The 19,678-nt window shown below is 33.2% G+C and overlaps 2 protein-coding genes across 4 annotated transcripts in view; one reads left to right on the top strand and one right to left on the bottom strand.

Moving 5' to 3' along the window:
• The window catches only part of LOC126885081 (serine-protein kinase ATM-like), a 624,001-nt gene that overhangs the window by 99,962 nt on the left and 504,361 nt on the right, over positions 1-19,678 (top strand). The window lies entirely within an intron of this gene.
• Positions 6,066-8,800, bottom strand: LOC126885085 (uncharacterized). Its single transcript, XM_050651508.1, has 2 exons — positions 8,650-8,800; positions 6,066-6,716 (listed from the first exon to the last, which is right to left on the bottom strand). The coding sequence occupies exons 1-2, from the start codon at positions 8,650-8,652 to the stop codon at positions 6,282-6,284; spliced, it is 438 nt and encodes a 145-aa protein (XP_050507465.1). The 5' UTR covers positions 8,653-8,800; the 3' UTR covers positions 6,066-6,281.

Genomic DNA, 19,678 nt, shown 5'->3' with positions numbered 1-19,678 from the left:
TTCCTCTGCAATTTTACCTTGTTTGTTTTTTATTCCTTTTAATTTACCGTTGAATGTTTATTGTTTTCTTTTATTTTATTATAGAATTTTTTTGAATTCCTATTATATTTTTCGTTCTCTATTTCCTGAATCTTTAGATCTATCCAGTGTCGTTTTTGTTTTCTTTTAATTTTTTTGCCCTCATTTTTCAGTAATTCGCAGTTTTCTCTGTCTTCTGCCGTGTTCGTTCTTATCCATTTTAATCTCGCTTCCACTTTTTTTTCCATAATTTTTTGACATTCGATGTTGTACCATTCTTTTTTCTTCTCCTTCTTCTTTTTGCCAATTGTTTTTTCTGCTGCTTTCCGTATGGCGTCTTTTATGCAGCTCCACTCCCGTTTCACATCAACACATTCTTGATTGTCATCCATTATTAGATATTTTTCCAGTTCTTCCTGATATCTCCTTCTTACTTGCTCTTCTTTTAGTTCTTCAGTGTCCCATTTCGTTTGTTTGCTTTTATTTTTACTCCTCCATGTTTTTTGTTTTATTTTTGCTGTTACCATGAAATGATCTGAGTCAGCACAGGCTCCTCTGTAGGATCTTACGTCCTTAATTGAAGATTGTCTCCGCCTGTTTATCAAAATATGATCTATCTGAGATTTAGTTTGCTGATTTGGTGATATCCATTGTACTGCTTATGACCATGTCTGTTCTTGTTGCTAGGTTGCATAATCGTTGTCCATTGTCATTTGTCCTTTCATGTATTGTGTATCTTCCTGCTACAATTTATGTGTATTGTTCTTTTCCTATTTGGGCATTGAAATCTCCCAGTACCATGATCGTGTCTTCTTTGGGTATCTTTTCTATTTCTTCCTTTATATCATCGTACCATTTTTCTTTTTCTTCTCTGTTCGCAATTTCTGTAAGCGCATATACGTTTAGTAGTGACATATTGCTTGGCTTTGCTTCTATGCGCAAGTATGCAAGTCTCTTACTTATCGGTTTAAATTGTAGTATTTTTTGCCTTACATCTCCGAGTATCATAAACGCTACTCCGTATTGCCCTTGTCTTTCGCTCCCTGAATATTTGAGGCTGAGGTTTTGTTTTCTAATTCGCCGCTTCCTTTCCATCTGTCTCTGGTATGGCAGCTACGTTTATTCCGTATCTTTTCAGTTCTCCTGCTATCTCTACCATTTTTCCTGCAGTTAACATTGTTCTTATATTCCAGGTGCATATTTTCATTATTTTCTGTTTTCTTTTTTGTTTCTTTTTGTTTTGATTTTTAATACTATTCTTAACATTATTATTCCCACCACCAATCATATTACTATTATAATAATTAATATTTATTTTCCTATTTCTAAACTTATCACTACTTAAATCTATACATTTTTTGTTAGTGCCCTGTTCACTTGCAATATCTTCTCTCCCTGTTCCTCGCATGATCCCTACGTCGTTTCTTCCGGGTGACTGTGTTAGTTTTTTGGAGTCGCTATTTCCATTACCTTTTCTTTTTTCTGGTTCCATCTCCATTCCCTTCCGTCTACCGGAATTGTATTATATCCCATTTTTACTATTTTCCCTTTTTCTCTGCTTATATCTCTTAAGGCTTTTGCTTTCTGTTGCTCTCTTTTTGTGGGGTCTTCTGTAATCCATATTTTCTTATGCTTTACTTCTTTTAGCTTGCTTTTATTTCGTAGTACGGCTACTTTTTCTTCTTCATTTTCTAATTCAACTAGGCAGGTTTCTGTGCCAATTTGTTGTGCTCTCTTTATATCGGTCTTAATTCCTAGATGGTTTTCTAGCATGTTTGTCATTTCTTGTTTTAGAGCTTTTGGATCTTCACTGTCTATAATTAGTCCGCTTATGATTAGGTTATTTTTTCTTTTTTCCTTGTCTAGTCTTTCCATTGATCGTTTAAGATCAGATAGATTCTCTGTTATCTTTTTGTTTTCTGCTTGGAGCATTTTATTCTCTTGTTTCAGCTCCTTCCTCTCCTTTGTCCGTTCATTCTTCATATTTGCTATTTCTTGTTTTATGTTTTTTATTTCTTCGTTGTTTTGAATTCTTCTTTTACCTCCCTTATGTTGTTTCTAATCTCCTCATTTTCTTCCTTTAATTCCGTTTTCAGTTCTTTTATTTGTGTTTTGATATCCTCGTTCATTTCTTTTAATATTTTCTTTATTTCTTCCATCTTCGTTGATTTGCTTCTTTTAAAGACTTCCTCCTCGTCGAATGAGTTTTCGTGTTCCGGTTTATCTCTTTTGTTGCTCATTCGTTTAAGCTATGTTTGTCGTTGTTAATTGAATTTTTACTTTTAGCAGGATAAGTTCTTCCGCTGTGTTTGCTAGATACAGATCAGGCGTCCCGCACACCGCATTCCTGAGCCTACTCAATCCAACCCACGACCGATGCACGAGCTAGCCTTATCTACATCAACAATCTACCTCTTTTATCCTTTATTCAATTAATTAAGTCTTAATTGCCTACACTTTATAAAATAATTTAATTATTTCAAAGTTTATAATTTCTGCTTATTATTTCCAAGCCGGTTCTGTTTATTTTAGGCTATTATTTATAATCAGGTTTTGAAACCAATATCAACTTTATTTCCTTATCTTTAACCTAATTAGCAGAAATTTACTGATGATGATATTATGACAATGATCATTTTTATTTATTTGTAGATTTTAAATTTTGAAAAAGCATGCAACGACTTACGGATTTGCTCTGCCTTTACTCCCACTGCACTACTGCACTTTAAATTTACTATTATGATAATCTACTTCTAAAATTATTTTTGTTAACACTACTAAAATTGAATTTTGATAGGAACTAGTTTCACTGAGTGTTTACTCTTTCCTTATCAGGACCGGACCTCATTTACGAGGAGTACCAAGTATAAAAGTCATTAGGAGAGCTGAAGAAATAATGCGGAGCACTGCAAGACACTCGAGATACGATCCAGAAAATAACACAACACAACAGTGTCTGGATACATTAAAACAAAAACTCTCCGTCTGTTCAGGGCGACCAAGGAGGTACAAAGTTAGTAACAACCGAAAATGTGACAATGCAATTTTTGAAAATTCCGAGAAGGCGTTCTACCGAAAACTCAATTCCACCGTAGAAAGTGTCGAAGAAAGCCAAGAAGAAATTCATGAGTTTTGGGGAAATCAACTTTCCACATCAGCTGCTTTTAACAAAAAAGCGGGCTCGATAGAAGATACGACGCACAACTGTCACCACTACGTTACTGCTAACTACGAACCATTCACAACTGAAGAGGTCTCAAATGTCATCAAAGAGCTTCATAACTGGAAATCTCCTGGACCAGACGGAGTTCAGAACTTCTGGCTTAAAAAGTTTTGGAGTATTCATGAGTGCTTATCAACATTAATTAATCATGTTGTTTCTAATCCGAAGGAAACACCATCATTTCTAACTCAGGGAACCACTTATTTAATACCAAAGGACCAAAATAACACCCAAGATCCAGCCAAGTACTGCCCAATTACTTGTCTTCCAACTTTGTATAAATTGGTCACATACTGTGTAACCCGACGAATGTACCAACACTGTACTGTAAACAATATCATAGAGCCTTAACAGAAAGGTTGCGCTAAGGGTTCTATGGGTTGCAAAGAACAACTTATCGACTCGGTCATTTCTAACCAGGCATTCCCAAAAAAAAGGAACCTCTTTACAGCCTTTATTGACTACAAAAAGGCCTTTGATTCAGTACCACATGAATGGCTTATAGATATATTGAGATTATACAAAGTCGATGATAACATAGTGACATTTTTAAGGCATATAATGACAAATTGGAAGACTAAAATTCACCTCCAAATACCTGGTGAAAACAATATCGAAACGGAAAATATCGCAATCAACCGGGGCCTGTTCCAAGGAGACTCGTTGAGTCCATTGTGGTTCTGTTTAGCTTTGATCCCCCTTTCCCAGCCATTAAACTCCACTGACTCAGGTTTTAGCATTAATATCAATAATACTGTGGCAGCGAAGCTCAATCATCTGTTGTATATTGATGATTTCAAATTAATGGCTTCCACTCGAGAACACCTAGAACAGATGCTAAAAACTGTATAAACATTATCTAATGTTAATAGTATGCAGTACAAGTGCTGTGTTTTGAATATAATCAGAGGAAAAATACAGCCCGGTGGATTCGACATGCAAAATGGCCAGAACATCAATGCCATGGGCGAAAACGATATGTACAAACATCTTGGAGTAAATCAGGCGCGGAAAATTGACCATAAGCAAATGAAAACTGAGATAACTACTGAGTTTATACGAAGGGTAAAACAGTTGCTTCGTTCACAGCTTAACAGTAAAAATTTGTTTAAGGCACTAAACACCTACACTCAGGACGAAACCACCTTACTAAGGACGAAAAAATGCGCACCTGGATGAGCAAACCTCTGCACGGGCGACATCCGAATGAGGTCAGCCAAGACGATGTCGACAATACGGCGTCGAACTATTAAGATATTCCCTGAAACAGAAGCTTCATTATTGGCCATTCAGGATCAGGTTATACCAACTAAAAATTACCTGAAATATATCATCAAAGACCGTCAGATCCATAACGACAAATGCCGATATGGATGCCGAACCCAAGAAACTATCCAACATCTTACAGGGGGCTGCCAGGCATTTGCTGCAACTGAATACAAGGAACGGCATGACGCAGTGGGAAAATCCTTCATCAAGAGATGACTATCAAGCTGGGACTTCTCCAAACGGACCATCTCCCATATTATCAATACGTCCCTGAGAGTATGCTTGAGGATGGCAACTACAAGCTATACTGTGACCGTACTGTGCTGACAGACCAAACAGTGGCACATAATATACCAGATCTCGTACTAGTTAATAAATTAACAAGACAAACAACACTAATTGATGTGGCGATACCCGATACCTAACAACAATAATTTACGTAGTAAATTTACTGAAAAGATCGCCAAGTACAGAGATCTGGAAATTTAGATACGAAGACAATGGAGAATGCAAAGTACCCAGACGATACCTATTATTATGTCTACTACTGGAGTCATTTCGAAGAACCTCCTCGAAAACATAAAAAAATATGGGTCTAAATGAACACCTTTATAAGACCATGCAGAAAGCTGTACTACTTGCGACGGCCAGATGTGTACGAAAATTTCTGGGAGATACTCCAGCATACCAAGTCACCTAGGACTCGATAACACGGAAAGAGTCTCACCAGAGCTCAATCCTTTTGATACCGTAGGTATCTAGAATGAGGCAATTTTCCCCTTAGAGGGAGTGAGAGCCGTATAAATCTGGATAATTAATACTATATATTATTACGAAACTTGTATCAAGTGCCTACTAAAGTTATCTCCTTGCCTACTAAATTGACTTACTATTCTCCTCTATTCGTCCCTATTTGTTACTCTTTCTTTCCAACCAATAATAATTCCCTCATTTCTGAGATCTTTCTCTACGCTATCAAACCATCTTTGACTGGGTCCTCTTTTCCCTCTGTGCGTGATTGGGCCCCGTTTTAGTACCATCGTTGGCATTCTCTTCCTTCCCATACTCATCACGTGTCCCATCCATCATCCATCTCACTCTGTGTGCTTTTATGAAGCAAGTGATGCTTGGTTCGTTATACAGTTCCTCTATTTCCCTGTTTGTCGTTCGCGTCCAAACTTCCTCCGTGTTTTTCCCTCCATATATAGCTCTGGGCATTTTCCTTTCCCATCTTTCCAATTTATCCATATTTGCTTTTTTCATTGTACATACTTGGCTACCGTACGTCACTGTATGTCGGTAAAGTTAGCAGCACCATTTTATAAGGCCGCATTCAGACTAAGACTATATTTTATTGCTAATTTATTACGGAATGAAAAAAATTATTTCTGTAGCCGTTTCCGAGAAACAGTGGGTGCTGCTAGCTTTACGATAAAGCTAGCAGCACCCAACCTATATCTCGGCAATGAAAAGGAGTACAGGGCCCATTTTAGCGGCATATTTTATTGCTAATTAATTGCTCTCGGCTAATTATAGGGTACAGAAAAAAATGAAGTAATTTTTAACATACGTTTAATTATTTTGATACAATGTTAGGAATTTCGTGTTTTACATTTTAAGGTAAAAACATAAGGACTTTTTAAAATCAAAATTGGTAACTAGAACAAATAGAATGGGAAGCCGAGGGGTATAAGAACTATGGGTGACGAGTGTGTGTTGTGATCGGTGTCGATGGTATACAAGTAAAATATATTTCGAGTTTTTAATTTTATTAAAAATTACAGTCCTTTTTCATGGACACATCAATCGGGGCACATATGAAAGTCATTGGAGCACCAATTTTCACAGCAGGTATCGTTGCTAGCCAAGGGGGTATCAAAGCGCCTCGGGATGTTTTCTGAATCCCCCCAGTCCAGTACATCCGACCATCAGCAGTTCTATGGCATGGTATACATACCACAAAGCGGTCCGGGTTTTTAACTAGACACGATGTGTGTATGTTTCTAAACCGCTTTTGAACATACGGTGGCATGCACGCCATCATTACCCTAAAACGTGTTGGACGAATGTTATGGCTAGTTGTAGGCTGAATGTCTTCAACGATACGGGCTTGATGCGTACATGAAACAGGCGTACGGTGGAACCTGCACACCGTCTCTGTTACGGTTTGTGTACACCTACTAGTTGTCTTTTCGATCCTAGAAACCTGTAAAAATTTAAATAATCAGTGATGTGAGTTTAGCTAATAACTTTAAAAATACAAAGCGGATATTAACCCTTAAGTACTAACACCCCGTCTCTCAGACGGCATCGCTTGTCGAAAGTGGGATATTTCCCTTCCTAGAAAATTTTGACGTTTATGACTTTTCAAGTTGGGTTGTTCTTTAGTAGTATTGAATTCGGCAATTTGCGGCAGGTTGTTATTCGAAAGATATTTAGGCTCAAAGTGTGATTTCCGTCTAATAGACGGGGTGTTAGTGTTTGTGTCCAGTTCGTCAAAAAACATCAAATAGAGGAATAAAGACCCTGAGGAAACTCTTTTCAAATCGTTTGATGAGGTAGAAGAAATAAACGGAAGTGGAATCAATTTGTGATGAAAATGTTGCCACTGACTACCATTGCTACACTGTACTAACTATAGTACCTGTCAGTTTTTTTTTTGTTTTATCATTTTTTAAAAACCTTTTTATTTTCATTTTTCTTACTCTTTGTTTAACTCGATTTTTATTAAGATTCTTTAATTTGTTTAATTTTTATCATACTTTTTTTTCAGGAGTAAAAAGGTATACAAACCATCCTTCCATTCTTGTTATAATGTTTTTTATTTTAATAAATACAGAAAAACTAGATTAATTAATGTGTTTTTTAGATAATCAATACTTTCAGTAAGTCATTGAGATATTTTTTTGCATTAAAATATTTAACAAAAACAAAAATTACCACTAAAATGTTAAACCCGTCTGTCAGACGGTTAGTTAGTGTTTACGTCATTGATTTAAGATGTTAGTACTTAAGGGTTAAAAAACACCGAAACAAAACACTAAATGTAAAAAATGACGGTATACGTGACCAAAATAAAAAAAGTATCTAAAAATACACACAATAAAAAAATATGAAAAAAAAATTTTAAGAAACGCTTTGCTTTAGTTACGAGTGACTAAAATTATAAATATAAAAAAATCAACCAAAAAGCAAAAATTAAAAAAAAAAATTGAAAAAATCTAACACATCCGTCAAAGAAAAGCGTGGCGCGTGTTCATCGAATAAACGGTTTTCGCCCCACGCTTTTCTTTAACGAATGTGTTTGTCACTCGTAACTAAAGAAAAGCGTTTGTTAAAATTTTTTTTTCATATTTTTTATTTTTTACTTTTTAGTCTTACACTTTTCAAACATTAAAATATATCGTCATGTTTATTAAAATATATATAAAACATATGATGTACTAACATGAAAAGTAGTCGGAATCGGCAAAAAATTTGAAACTTTATTGTTTATTAATGAAGCATAACGTAAACAATTAACGTAAAAAGTGAAATTATGTATTGTTCATATCATTAGCTATACAATCCGTAAAAGTAAGTTTTTACATTGTAGAAAACAAGAGAATTTAAGCGTTTTCCATTAAAATCTTTTTTTTTTTTATTTAAACAATTAGTAAACATGAAAAAAATTTTTTATTGACTATTCGTGTATTGTTTCCGCGAATGCATATGTCTGCAAATTTTCATTCATTTGCATTGAAGAAAAGGCAGTCAAATTAACGTCTAAAGATTTGACGCAAACTATTGAACTAAATAAAAGCGTTTAAAAATACACACAAATACAAGCGATATGAAATCAGTAAAAAAGACTTAAATAAGAAAATTAAACTTAATTAAAATTGGAAAAAAATGTTCAAACGAAAATTAAAAAAATCGTGTTCTTAAAGGATGGATAAGTGAACAAAAACTCTAAGATTTGTTCTTAAATATATTAATGAAAATATCACATGATTTCATATAACTTTGAGTGCATATATTAATATGTTAAAACACCTAAAATACATTACGTTTCGACATATATTTTTAAAAAGCTGTGTAATTACACAATATAGAAATTTTTAAAATCGTATACACTAAAACTTGTAATAAAATCTTACCATTTTCTTTGCGACGATGCTCTCTTGTTGTTATTTAATTAATATCTTTCACCAAGCACAGAGTTTGAATATTAAATAAATGCTGAGCAAGCAATCTCGTGAAAAGTTAAACGCTGATAATTTATAATCAACAACAAATTGCATAACGACAAACAAACAAGTGGCAGCCTGTGTTACACAGTCTTATCAATAAAAAAATGATTTCTGTTGTAGCATAGTTTGAGGGTCATAATATTTTTGTTTTTAAATTTTTTTATTCATATCATATGCCTATAGTTGTCTTGGATACCGTATTTACACATACAATACTTCTTTGTTTTAAACAGTCAGTTAACCCCTACACTTAAGACTATTACTGCTTAATTTAAATTTTACATTATGCGCAAACAAATATTAAGAAATGTTAGGTCATCATTAAGATTTAGTGAAATAGCAAAAAATATATTTGCGACTATGCTAACAAGGTGTTTTTACGAGATAAAAACATCAATATAAAAAAAGGGTTTCTGTAAAAAGATGCACCTTGAGAGGAAGTTACCAAAAGAAACAGTTAATGTTAGTGGTAGTAAGATTACAAAAAACGTTTTGGTAAAATTTCAATTTTTTCATTGATTTTAGTGGATGTGATCCTGATCGTTTTAGAAAAGGCAGAAATAAGTTGCATGCTAGAATTGAGTCATCAGAAAGTAGCTGACCTTTCTGCAATCAACAGTATACACTTTTTTACTGAGCACCCTGGATATAAGGACCTTTTTACAACATTCTTCCGAGTTTAGTGTCAGTCTATATTATATTTGTGGTTTATTAATTTTTATAATTGTTTTATAAGGGACATTTAAGGCTACAAAGGAAATTTAAAAAATGAAGAAGGCAGCAGAACATCTTCCACTGTCTCTTATGCACCTATTGAAATTATATTCGAGAACGAACCTATACCAGTACCAGACACATTTCAAGATGTGCATACATTTGAATGGGTCCGCCTAATAACGTTGTAAGCGCCACATTGTTCGTTTTTGAGAAGTTGAAGAAAAAGTTTTAAAATTGTGATATTGGTGAGTTTATACATTTTAGGGGTGAGTAATACAGTTTGTGATTTGTATTTGCAAACTTTATTACTAACTCTTAAAATGTTTAAGTTTGCCAATGTTACAATTTTAAAACTTCTTTTTCGAACTCTTAAAAACGAGTGATGTGGCGCTTACAACTTTATTCGGTGGACCCATTCATTTAGCTCCAGAAAATCCTAGTCTGTTAGTCATCTTCTTTTATGTTCAGTACTTAAACGTTAGTTTTCATTTCTCACAGTATCAATTAGGGCATTACACTCAAATTTAGCGAAATGGAAACGAAGGCAGAAATGATAGAGGCAAACAACTATTAACTTTTCTTTTAGAAAACAATCTCTATCAAATGAACACCTTCTTTAAAAAGCAAAAACACAGAAGATGGACCTGGAAAAGTCCTGATGGAAAAACAAGGAACGAAATCGACTATTTCTTAACAAACAAAAAAGAATTATTTAAAGACGTAAATGTGTTAAACCAGTTCAGTACAAGCAGTGATCACAGGTTAGTAAGAGCTAAAATAACGATATCGATCGAAAAGGAAAGACTCAAAATGATAAATAAGAAACACCCAAAGAAATGGGCAAAACCAACTAATATTCAGGAGTTCGAAAAATATATTAATGATACATTGAAAGATACAACAACAGACATTAATATATTGAATAAACAAAGAATCACCAAAATACAACAGGCTCAAACTAAATATTGTCCAACAACCCAAAAAGATGAAAAACTAAGTCAACCTACTAAAACCCTTATAGAACTAAGACGACAGATGAAAGTAGATACCAGTTCCAGCAAAGAAGCGCTAAATCAAATAAATAAGACTATCACAAAGGCAATAAGAAAAGACATAAGAAACTACAATGTAGAAAAAACAAAACAAGCAATAGAGCAAAATAAGGTACAAAAAGGAAAAATAGAAATCAACAAACTAAGAAACAGAACTGGAAAAGAAACTACAAACAGAGATGAAATATTAACAATAGTCGAAGAGTTCTACACAGAGTTATACAAATCAAGAAAAAAAGATGACAATACGCAACCTCCGATTACAGTAAAAACTGGGGTATTAAATCAAGGATCAGATTTAATGCCCGATATAACAAAATCAGAAATCAAAGAGGCTCTGAAGAAAATGAAAAATAATCGACCCCAGGCGAAGATGTAATAGTATCAGAAGCACTAAAAATTGGAGGAAATATACTACTTGAAAAAATTAAGCTACTTTTCAATACCTGCCTTCACAACGCCAATATTCCAACAGACTGGAACAACGCTACTATGATTCTATTACACAAAGCAGGAGACAAAGCCAATTTAGAGAATTACAGACCGATTAGCCTCCTCAGCCATTTATACAAGTTATTTACGCGAATAATAGTTAAGAGAATGGAAAGAAAGTTAGAGACTTATCAACCAAGAGAACAGGCAGGATTCCGAAAAAGTTACGGAACAAATGACCATCTACAAAGTATAAAAACCCTAATAGAGAAAATAGTGGAATACAATAAACCTCTAGTTCTAGTTTTTATCGATTTTCATAAAGCCTTTGACATAGTTGAGCTTAGCAAAAAATTACAGGCACTTAAAGAGTGCAGTCTAGATTATAGGTATACAAAATTATTACACAAAATATACTTACAGACAACAACCACTGTCAAATTACATAATAACAGTAATCGCATAAAAATAAAACGGGGGGTTAGACAAGGAGACCCAATGTCACCTAAACTTTTTAATACGGTCTTAGAACATGCTTTTAAGAGTTTGGATTGGATGACAAAGGGAATAAAATAGATGGAGAATACCTAAACAACTTACGCTTCGCCGATGATATAGTCATAGTAGCTGAGGATCTAGGTATGGCAAGAGAGATGGTACAAGAACTCGTTGTGGCTACAGAAAATGTAGGTTTAAATATAAACATCTCGAAAACAAAAATAATGACAAATTTGGTACCCAACCAGAACATCAGTATCGTTGGGAAGGAAATAGAACTCGTAGATAGATATAAATACCTGGGACATGAAATTACGATTGGCAGGGATAACCAGACTCATGAACTGAAGAGAAGAATAGGTCTTGGGTGGGCAGCATTTAGAAAACTGAGAGAAACTTTTAAAAGTGAGTTGCCCACATGCCTAAAGAGAGAGGTATTTGATCAGTGCGTCCTCCCAGTCTTGACGTACGGATCAGAAACACTCACCTTAACAAAAGCGTCGGCTACCAAACTAAGAGTCACGCAGAGAAGAATGGAGCGGTCAATGTTAGGAATAACTCTGCGAGACAAAATCAGAAACGAAGAAATCAGGAGAAGAACAAAGGTGACTGACGTCATCGAGAGGATAGCCAGGTTGAAGTGGAGATGGGCAGGACACATAGCCAGAATGACAGATGGGCGATGGACGAAGAGGTTATTGAAATGGAGGCCAAGAGAAGACAAGAGAAGCGTCGGTCGACCGCCTACAAGATGGACTGACGACTTAAGAAAGGTAAATAAAAACTGGATGAGAGCGGCACAGGATAGATGGGGTTGGAAACGAGGGGAGAAGGCCTATGTTCAGCAGTGGACTTTTGAGGCTGGATGATGATGATGACTCAAATTTAATCACTGCTTCATAAAAAATGGTAGGTAGTCTTGTTTCTCCAGCAGAAAAAATTATCTTAAATAATACATTTTCTCAAGATGTTCGTGCATGCTTGGAGGCATTGAATCCTGAAGATGCTGCTGAGGCAAGGAAGCAGATAGTAGTTTGAGAGTGCTGAGATCAGTAGTTTTTTCTTACATTAGGTATTATTAATTTAGTTTGTTGTTTTAATCCTCTAACCGTTATGACCGTCTGTAGACGGTGTTCATTTTTCTAGTTAAATTCAGAATTGTCAATAAATATAGCTTAAATGATATTTTTTGTTTTTAAATTTAAATTTTTTTTAATCACACTTTGAGTCTAAATATCTTTCGAATAACAACCTGCCGAATTCAATACTACTAAAAAACAACCCAACTTGAAAAGTCATAAACGGGTGACCTTCAAAATTTTCTAGGAAGGGAAATATCCTACTTTAAACAAGCGATGCCGTCTGATGCTGTTTTTAAATTTCTTTGGCTGCCTTTTCTTCTAACACGTTTTGGGCCATTTCCACAACGGCCGTAGTCAAAGCGTCTCACTATTGTGTGAGGTTTCCCATCCTTTGCAATTCTACATCTAGGAAGGTAAGATGCCTTTATTAAGTTAATATCATATTTACAAAGGTAGTCATGCATTTATTTTCTTTATTAAAAAAGTATATTCTCTTTTACAAAGATTCTATCAGCTTACCAAGCACATCAGAGTGCTGTGTGTGTTATTGACGTATCAGCATTGAAGGTTTCATGCTTTGGTTCGAAAGCATTTCGACACAAGCAACACACTGATGAATAGAATTATCACTATTTTCTGTGCCAGACTTCACTATAAAACCACACTGTAAGTAGGTTTCGTGGTATTCCGATTGACCTGCGGTTTAAGTTTTTTAACATTATCCTTTGAAGTCCCAGGGTTCACCAAAAACTGCTTCATAGCTTAAGAGGATCGGTACGTATTTTCGGCTGCAATGCTATTCAAATGGGGATTCATTTTTTTCGAATCCTGAGAAAACTAATAAGTATTTTTGAAAAATTTAAACGCAGAATGAAAGATTTCGTTATTAGCGAGGGCCGAAAGTCCCTGAGAACTTCTATAATGTTTATTTTAATAAGTTACAGGGGTGAAAAACTAAGCGAAAATTTAGTGTGATTTTTAATTTCAAATATCTCATTCAAAATAAACTTTTTATTTATTCTAAGGGACTTTCGGCCCTCGGTAATAATTTAGTCTTTCATTCTGAGTTTAAATTTTTCAAAAATATTTATTGGTTTTTTCAGGATTCGAAAAAAATGAACACAATGCCGTGGTAATATTTTCCAAATCTATCTTTGTCTTACAACGCACTCAGCCGAATATAATATTTTCAGCATATATTGTCAGTCAGACAGTGACATTCAGTGACAATTTTAAATATTTGACATTGCATTGGAAATATTTTAAGTTATTGATTAAATATTATTGATATATAGTGTATTTGATAAATAATTGATTTAAGACGTGAACTTAATAAAAAGTTATTTATTGTGTATTATTTGTGGAAGATCCAAGCAGAGAATACATCAGGATAATTTATTCTGTGATCCAAGTATTTTGTTGTTAAAGATGTTCAAAATTGTAAGCGTTCCATAACAATATATTATTGAAAAATCACTTTAACACTTTTCCTCTTTTCTCGATTGAGTATTAGTTTTTGTTGTACAAATAAATTATTACAATCACTGAATACATAGTGAAAAAATTATCACATTTATTATTAACTGAATTAATAATTTGCAATTATAAAAATAACAGTTATCCAAGAACATTCAAAAGCCATCTCTTTAAATTAATGATGACATTTTCAAGTAGAATGACATTCTAGTAATGTTTACATATCCATACCAGTGTGAATTTTACTACACGTAATGTGCCGTGTAAAGATAGAAAAAGTAGGGATACATGTAAAATATTTGCGAATTATGTACCCATAGCCTTAATATGGAAGCACAACAACTGCACTGGCACTTTCGCAGACAGAGGCCCAATGTAATCGCTTGTTTCACCCACGTGACGCGTACCACCAGTGGTACGCGTACCACCGGTTGGGAACCCCTGGCCTAGTGGACAAGATGTTCGAATGGCGAACAGAGGAACGTCTGCTCAAATCCCCGCACAGGCGTTTTTTGTTTTTCGAATCATAATGAATATATGATTAACAAAATTTGAATAAAAACTGGTATGCATTTAGTCAGGTACATTTGATTGGTCCAGGGTGTGAGTAGGTGCTACCAGGTAGTGAGAAATTTTCCCGAATAAAATTACCGAAATTTGGGGGTGGACCAAACGCCGAAATTTGGGTGGGCCAAAACGTCGAAATTTTCCGACGATCTACAAAAATTTTCCCACGGTTTAGGGTCCCACCCCCTACTGTTGAATTTCCGAATTTCATCATTTTTTCGTTGGTGAGTTTTCGCTAGGGGATGATGGGGTAGTTTTTCGGGATTGGTTAATATTGGGACCGTGCAAGTTCGGCAAAGCCACCCCTATTTCTACGCTCTATACTAAAATTCGCACTTTTAATTATATTGGCCAATTATATTAGTCCTGGTTACTGGATAATTGTCAAGGCCATAGTCCAAAAAAATAATAAGAAGAAAAAATAAGATTCAGGTTATGTTATGAAAACGTCAACAATTGTATGTAGTAAATAAAATTAGTTATTAAAATGCAGTACTGCCAGCAAAATAAAATTAATTAAATTTATCTTTATATAATAATTGCATATCATATCATTATTGTGGAGCAATATATAATTTTTCTGCTTCATTGACAGAAGGTATGAAATATACGTCAATTTGACAATTTCAATTGACAATATGAATTATTTAAGATAGTTGCAATATTTCTCCGCGACTCGCGCAGGGTCGTTTCTCGTTTCCCCTTCCAAGTACTTGCACTCCGCGAATACCAATCAAGAGCAATTAATTAGCAAAAAAATATGCCGTTAAAATGGGCCCTGTACTTCTTTTCATTGCCGAGATATAGGTTGGGTGCTGCTAGCTTTACCGTAAAGCTAGAAGCACCCACTGTTTCTCGGAAACGGCTACAGCAATAAATTTTTTCTTTTAGTAATAAATTAGCAATCAAATATAGTCTTAGTCTGAATTCGACCTTATAAAATGGTGCTGCTGACTTTACCGACATTTAACGGTCCTCTAAAACTTTTCGGTTAGATTGTCATTCTGTAAACACATATTATAGAGGACCGCTAAAATAATATTATTTTAGAGGAATCCTCTAAAAGGTTTTGGAACAAATACGGCAACGTCGCACGTTGATCGTTTTGAACTACTTTTAACCTAGAAATTGACCGAAAACTGACTGTTAGAGGCCAAAAACCTTAAAAAGAAGAAGATTACAGTTTCCTAGAAAATAGGGAGTTTTTGTTGCTACGTAACGTACGCATCTCCGTATACGTAAAGCAACTAACGTGTCGTAGAGGATGAATGTTAAAATAGGTAGTTTTTGTAACTGCCTTAACGTAACGTAAAGCAAATCGTAAAGTCATTTTTAAATTCCGTTGACATTTAAAAAAATAAAACAATGTTCACACAATATACAATTAATATACAAATGTAAAAAAAGATAAATGAATGATGAAATTGTATGGTTTTAATTGCTTCTATTTAAATATAAAAATATTATTTTTCCTTAGGTTAAAATTGTTTTATTTTTGTTTATACCTACTTTTTAGTTGTAAATTATTGTATACCTACATCAGAATTCCAGTAGGTATAATGTAAATAGTGTGGTAATATTTATTTGAAAATTTTACTGAAACTAGGTCATTTGTTTATCTAGTTAATAATTGTGGTGATCACTGTATTTCTTAAATTAATACAAGATTTGTTTGTTTTGCTTTATTAATAGACAACTTAAAAACAATAAAATTTTAAATCTATTATGAAGCTCCAATTTCCAATTACAAACACAGAATAATTTTACTCAAATAGACTAAACCAATAACCAATATAACCTTAAAATGTTTATAAACAGGTAGTACGCTGATGAAATGTTCATTTGGTAGGTAATCGGGCAAGATCCTCGTGTGCATTCGGTGACTTTCGGCTCGATAGGGATGCGTATGAACGTAACGTACCAGCCCGTAACCTTAGGTAATACGTATCGCGATACGGGAGTTCAACCATTAATGCGCAAGCGTATATGTCAAAAAGATGCGTTACGTTTACGTATTTGTGTGCACAAAAACTCCCTATTAATACTTATTATATTTAATTATTTTTTAGTAAAAATCATATTTTCTAATTAAACATTTTTATTTATAAAGTTATACATTAAAATATTGCTGAAAAAATGCATATCTTATTTTTTCTTCTCCCCTTCGACACTAATTTTGGTCAAATGGTCTATTTTCAATAACATTAAGGTCATCTTATTAATCTGCATCTGGTTATAAACCTTTTGAAACTTTACCTTTGTAATCATTTGGTACGTTTTGTAATGTTCCACAATAACTTTAAATAATTTTACCTGCATTAATAGGATTTAATTGCTTTGACAAACATCTTTGACTTCCAACACTTTTTCAATAACATTTCTAGGTACTTAGGTAGGTATTACCTACTTCCTTTGAAATGGTAATTGTAGTTATTTACTTTCAGGTCAATTATTTACTTTGTGTTTATGTTGTAATCTGAAATCAGCTCTACAAAAAGAAACAAACATTTGAATTTTGTTACTTATAGGTGTAGTGTGTCAATTGTAAAGTAAAAATGAGACTTACCTTTCATTATTATTTATTAAGTACTTCTTCACCAAATACATTATAAAAAGCCATTTTCCAGTTTTAAATATTTATCTCCAGTATAATACAAGAATAACAAAATAACAAAGTACTATTCATACAAACATAACCCAACAAAAATAATCAAACCACATTTAACGGACTGCTAAAAATTTAGCGGGTACGTTTTGACATCCTCTAAAATATTTTTATTTAGAGGGAGTTTTAACGGTTTAGGTTATGATTTTAACGGATGTATGATTTACAGAATACCAAAATATTTTTAGCGGGCGCTAAAATTTTAGAGGCCACTAAAATTTAACGGAAGTGTTACAGAATACACCCCATTGTCACTGTGGGCCTTATTACCGTTTTATATAGCGTGTCTACTTAAGTTGGAAACTATATGGGAAACTTTTTTATTATTAATTTTACGAAAAAAAGTTATTCTTCATAAAAAGTTCTTCATGCTCTAAAACCTAAGATTCAATCATTAGATATCAAATTTTATCAATATTATACGAGGTACGTCAAAAAATATGAATTTCGTTCAAGGGTAAAGTACCTTTATTTCTCTAAATATCGAAAATTCTTATTATGAAAAGTTGTTTGGAATTAAAAACTAAGGTCAAATATGCAATTATATGCTTCTAATTGAAAAAAATATATTCCAAAATTTTCTCAAATTTATGGATACTTACTTAAATTTTATTTATTACACATAAGATAACTGTTTTATTATTACTTTTACGAAAAAAAGGTATACTTTATAAAAATCTCTTTATGTCCTTAGCCCTAAGATGCAACCAGCAGATATCACATTTTATTAATTTTATACGAGGTATGTCAAAAAATATGAATTTCACTCAGGAGTAAAGTACCTTTATTTTTCACAATATTGAAAATAGTTATTACAAAAAGTTGTTTAGAGTTAAAAACAATGTTTCAATATGCAATAATTACATCCTTATAATTGAAATATTGTGAAATATAAAGGTACATAATACTATACTCGTGAGCGAAATTCATATTTTTTGACACACCTCGTATAAAATTAAAAAAAAGTTGATATATCATGGTTGTATCTTAGTTTTTAGACCATGCAGAGCTTTTTATGAAGAATAACTTTTTTTCGTAAAATGAATAATAAAAGAGTTATCATATTTGTAATAAATAAAAACGATGTGGGTATTCATACAGAGAAAAATTTGTAAAATATTTTTTTTTTTTCAATTAGAAGCATGTAATTGCATATTTGATCTTAGTTTGTAATTCCAAACAACTTTCCATAATAAAAATTTTCGATATTCAGAGAAATAAAGGTACTTTACCCTTACCCTTGAACGAAATTCATCTTTTTTGACATACCTCGTATAATATTGATAAAATTTAATATCTAATGATAGAATCTTAGGTTCTAGAGCATGCATAACTTTTTATGAAGAATAACTTTTTTCGTAAAATTAATAATAAAAAAGTTTCCCATATGTTTCCAACTTAAGTAGACACGCTGTATATCCTTAGCTTTGTTTTTCTCGTACTTATTTGGATTTTATCAGACTTCCCATCTTAAAAGTGTTAGACTTCCCATTTTTTTATTTCCGTTTGCTAATCTCGCATTCAGTTCCCATTCTTCCTGACCCTTCTCATCTATAATAACTCCCAGATACGTAAAATGGACCACTCTCTTGAAATTATATTCCCTTGCTTCGTTAGATATGGAAGTAAACTATCCCTTTTCTTTTTGCTCTGTATTTCCGAGTATCATGTAATTTGATTTTTGCTGGTTTATGTCTAGATCAACACATTTGGCCTCCTTTTCTAATCTTTTGATAACAATTTTTAATTATGTTCTTGTTTTCGCTAGAACAGTAAGATCATCAGCGAAGGCCAGACATATTTAAAGTAATTGTTCATAATTTTTTAAAAATATAATATACATTAATTAGTTTAAAGATAAATGACAGTATTATTATACAGAGTGTCTCGAAAAGACTAGTCATAAATTATACCATAGATTCTGGGGTCAAAAATAAGTTGATTGAACCTAACTTACCTTAAGTAAGTTATAAGTAATTTTACTTACTTATTAAGTAAGATAAAAAAAGTTATAGCCCTTTAAAGTTACAAAATGAAAATCAATTTTTTCCAATATTTCGAAAACTATTAGAAATTTTTGATTGAAAATAGGCACGGGGCATTCTTATGGCAGGAACATCTTAACAAAAAATTATAGTGAAATTTATGCACCCCATAAAAATTTTATGGGGTTTTGTTCACTTAAACCCCTCCCAAACTTTTGTGTACGTTTCAATTAAATTATTATTGTGGTACCAATAGTTAGACACAATATTTTTAAATCTTTTTTGCCTGTGAGTCTTTTTTCGATAAACCCGTTTTTATCGAGATGCGGCTTCTTTTTTAATATGTTTACATAAAAAATGTATGGGGGTGTCGTTCCTTTAAACCCCCCAAATGTTTTTGTACGTTCCAATTAAACTTTTATTGCGGTACCATTAGTTAAACACAGTGTTTTTAAAACTTTT

The sequence above is a fragment of the Diabrotica virgifera genome, chromosome 5, assembly GCF_917563875.1.
Source record: "Diabrotica virgifera virgifera chromosome 5, PGI_DIABVI_V3a".
Taxonomy (NCBI): domain Eukaryota; kingdom Metazoa; phylum Arthropoda; class Insecta; order Coleoptera; family Chrysomelidae; genus Diabrotica; species Diabrotica virgifera.
The sequence above is the reverse complement of the archived record's forward strand: the minus strand, read 5'-3'. Positions and strand labels throughout refer to the sequence as shown.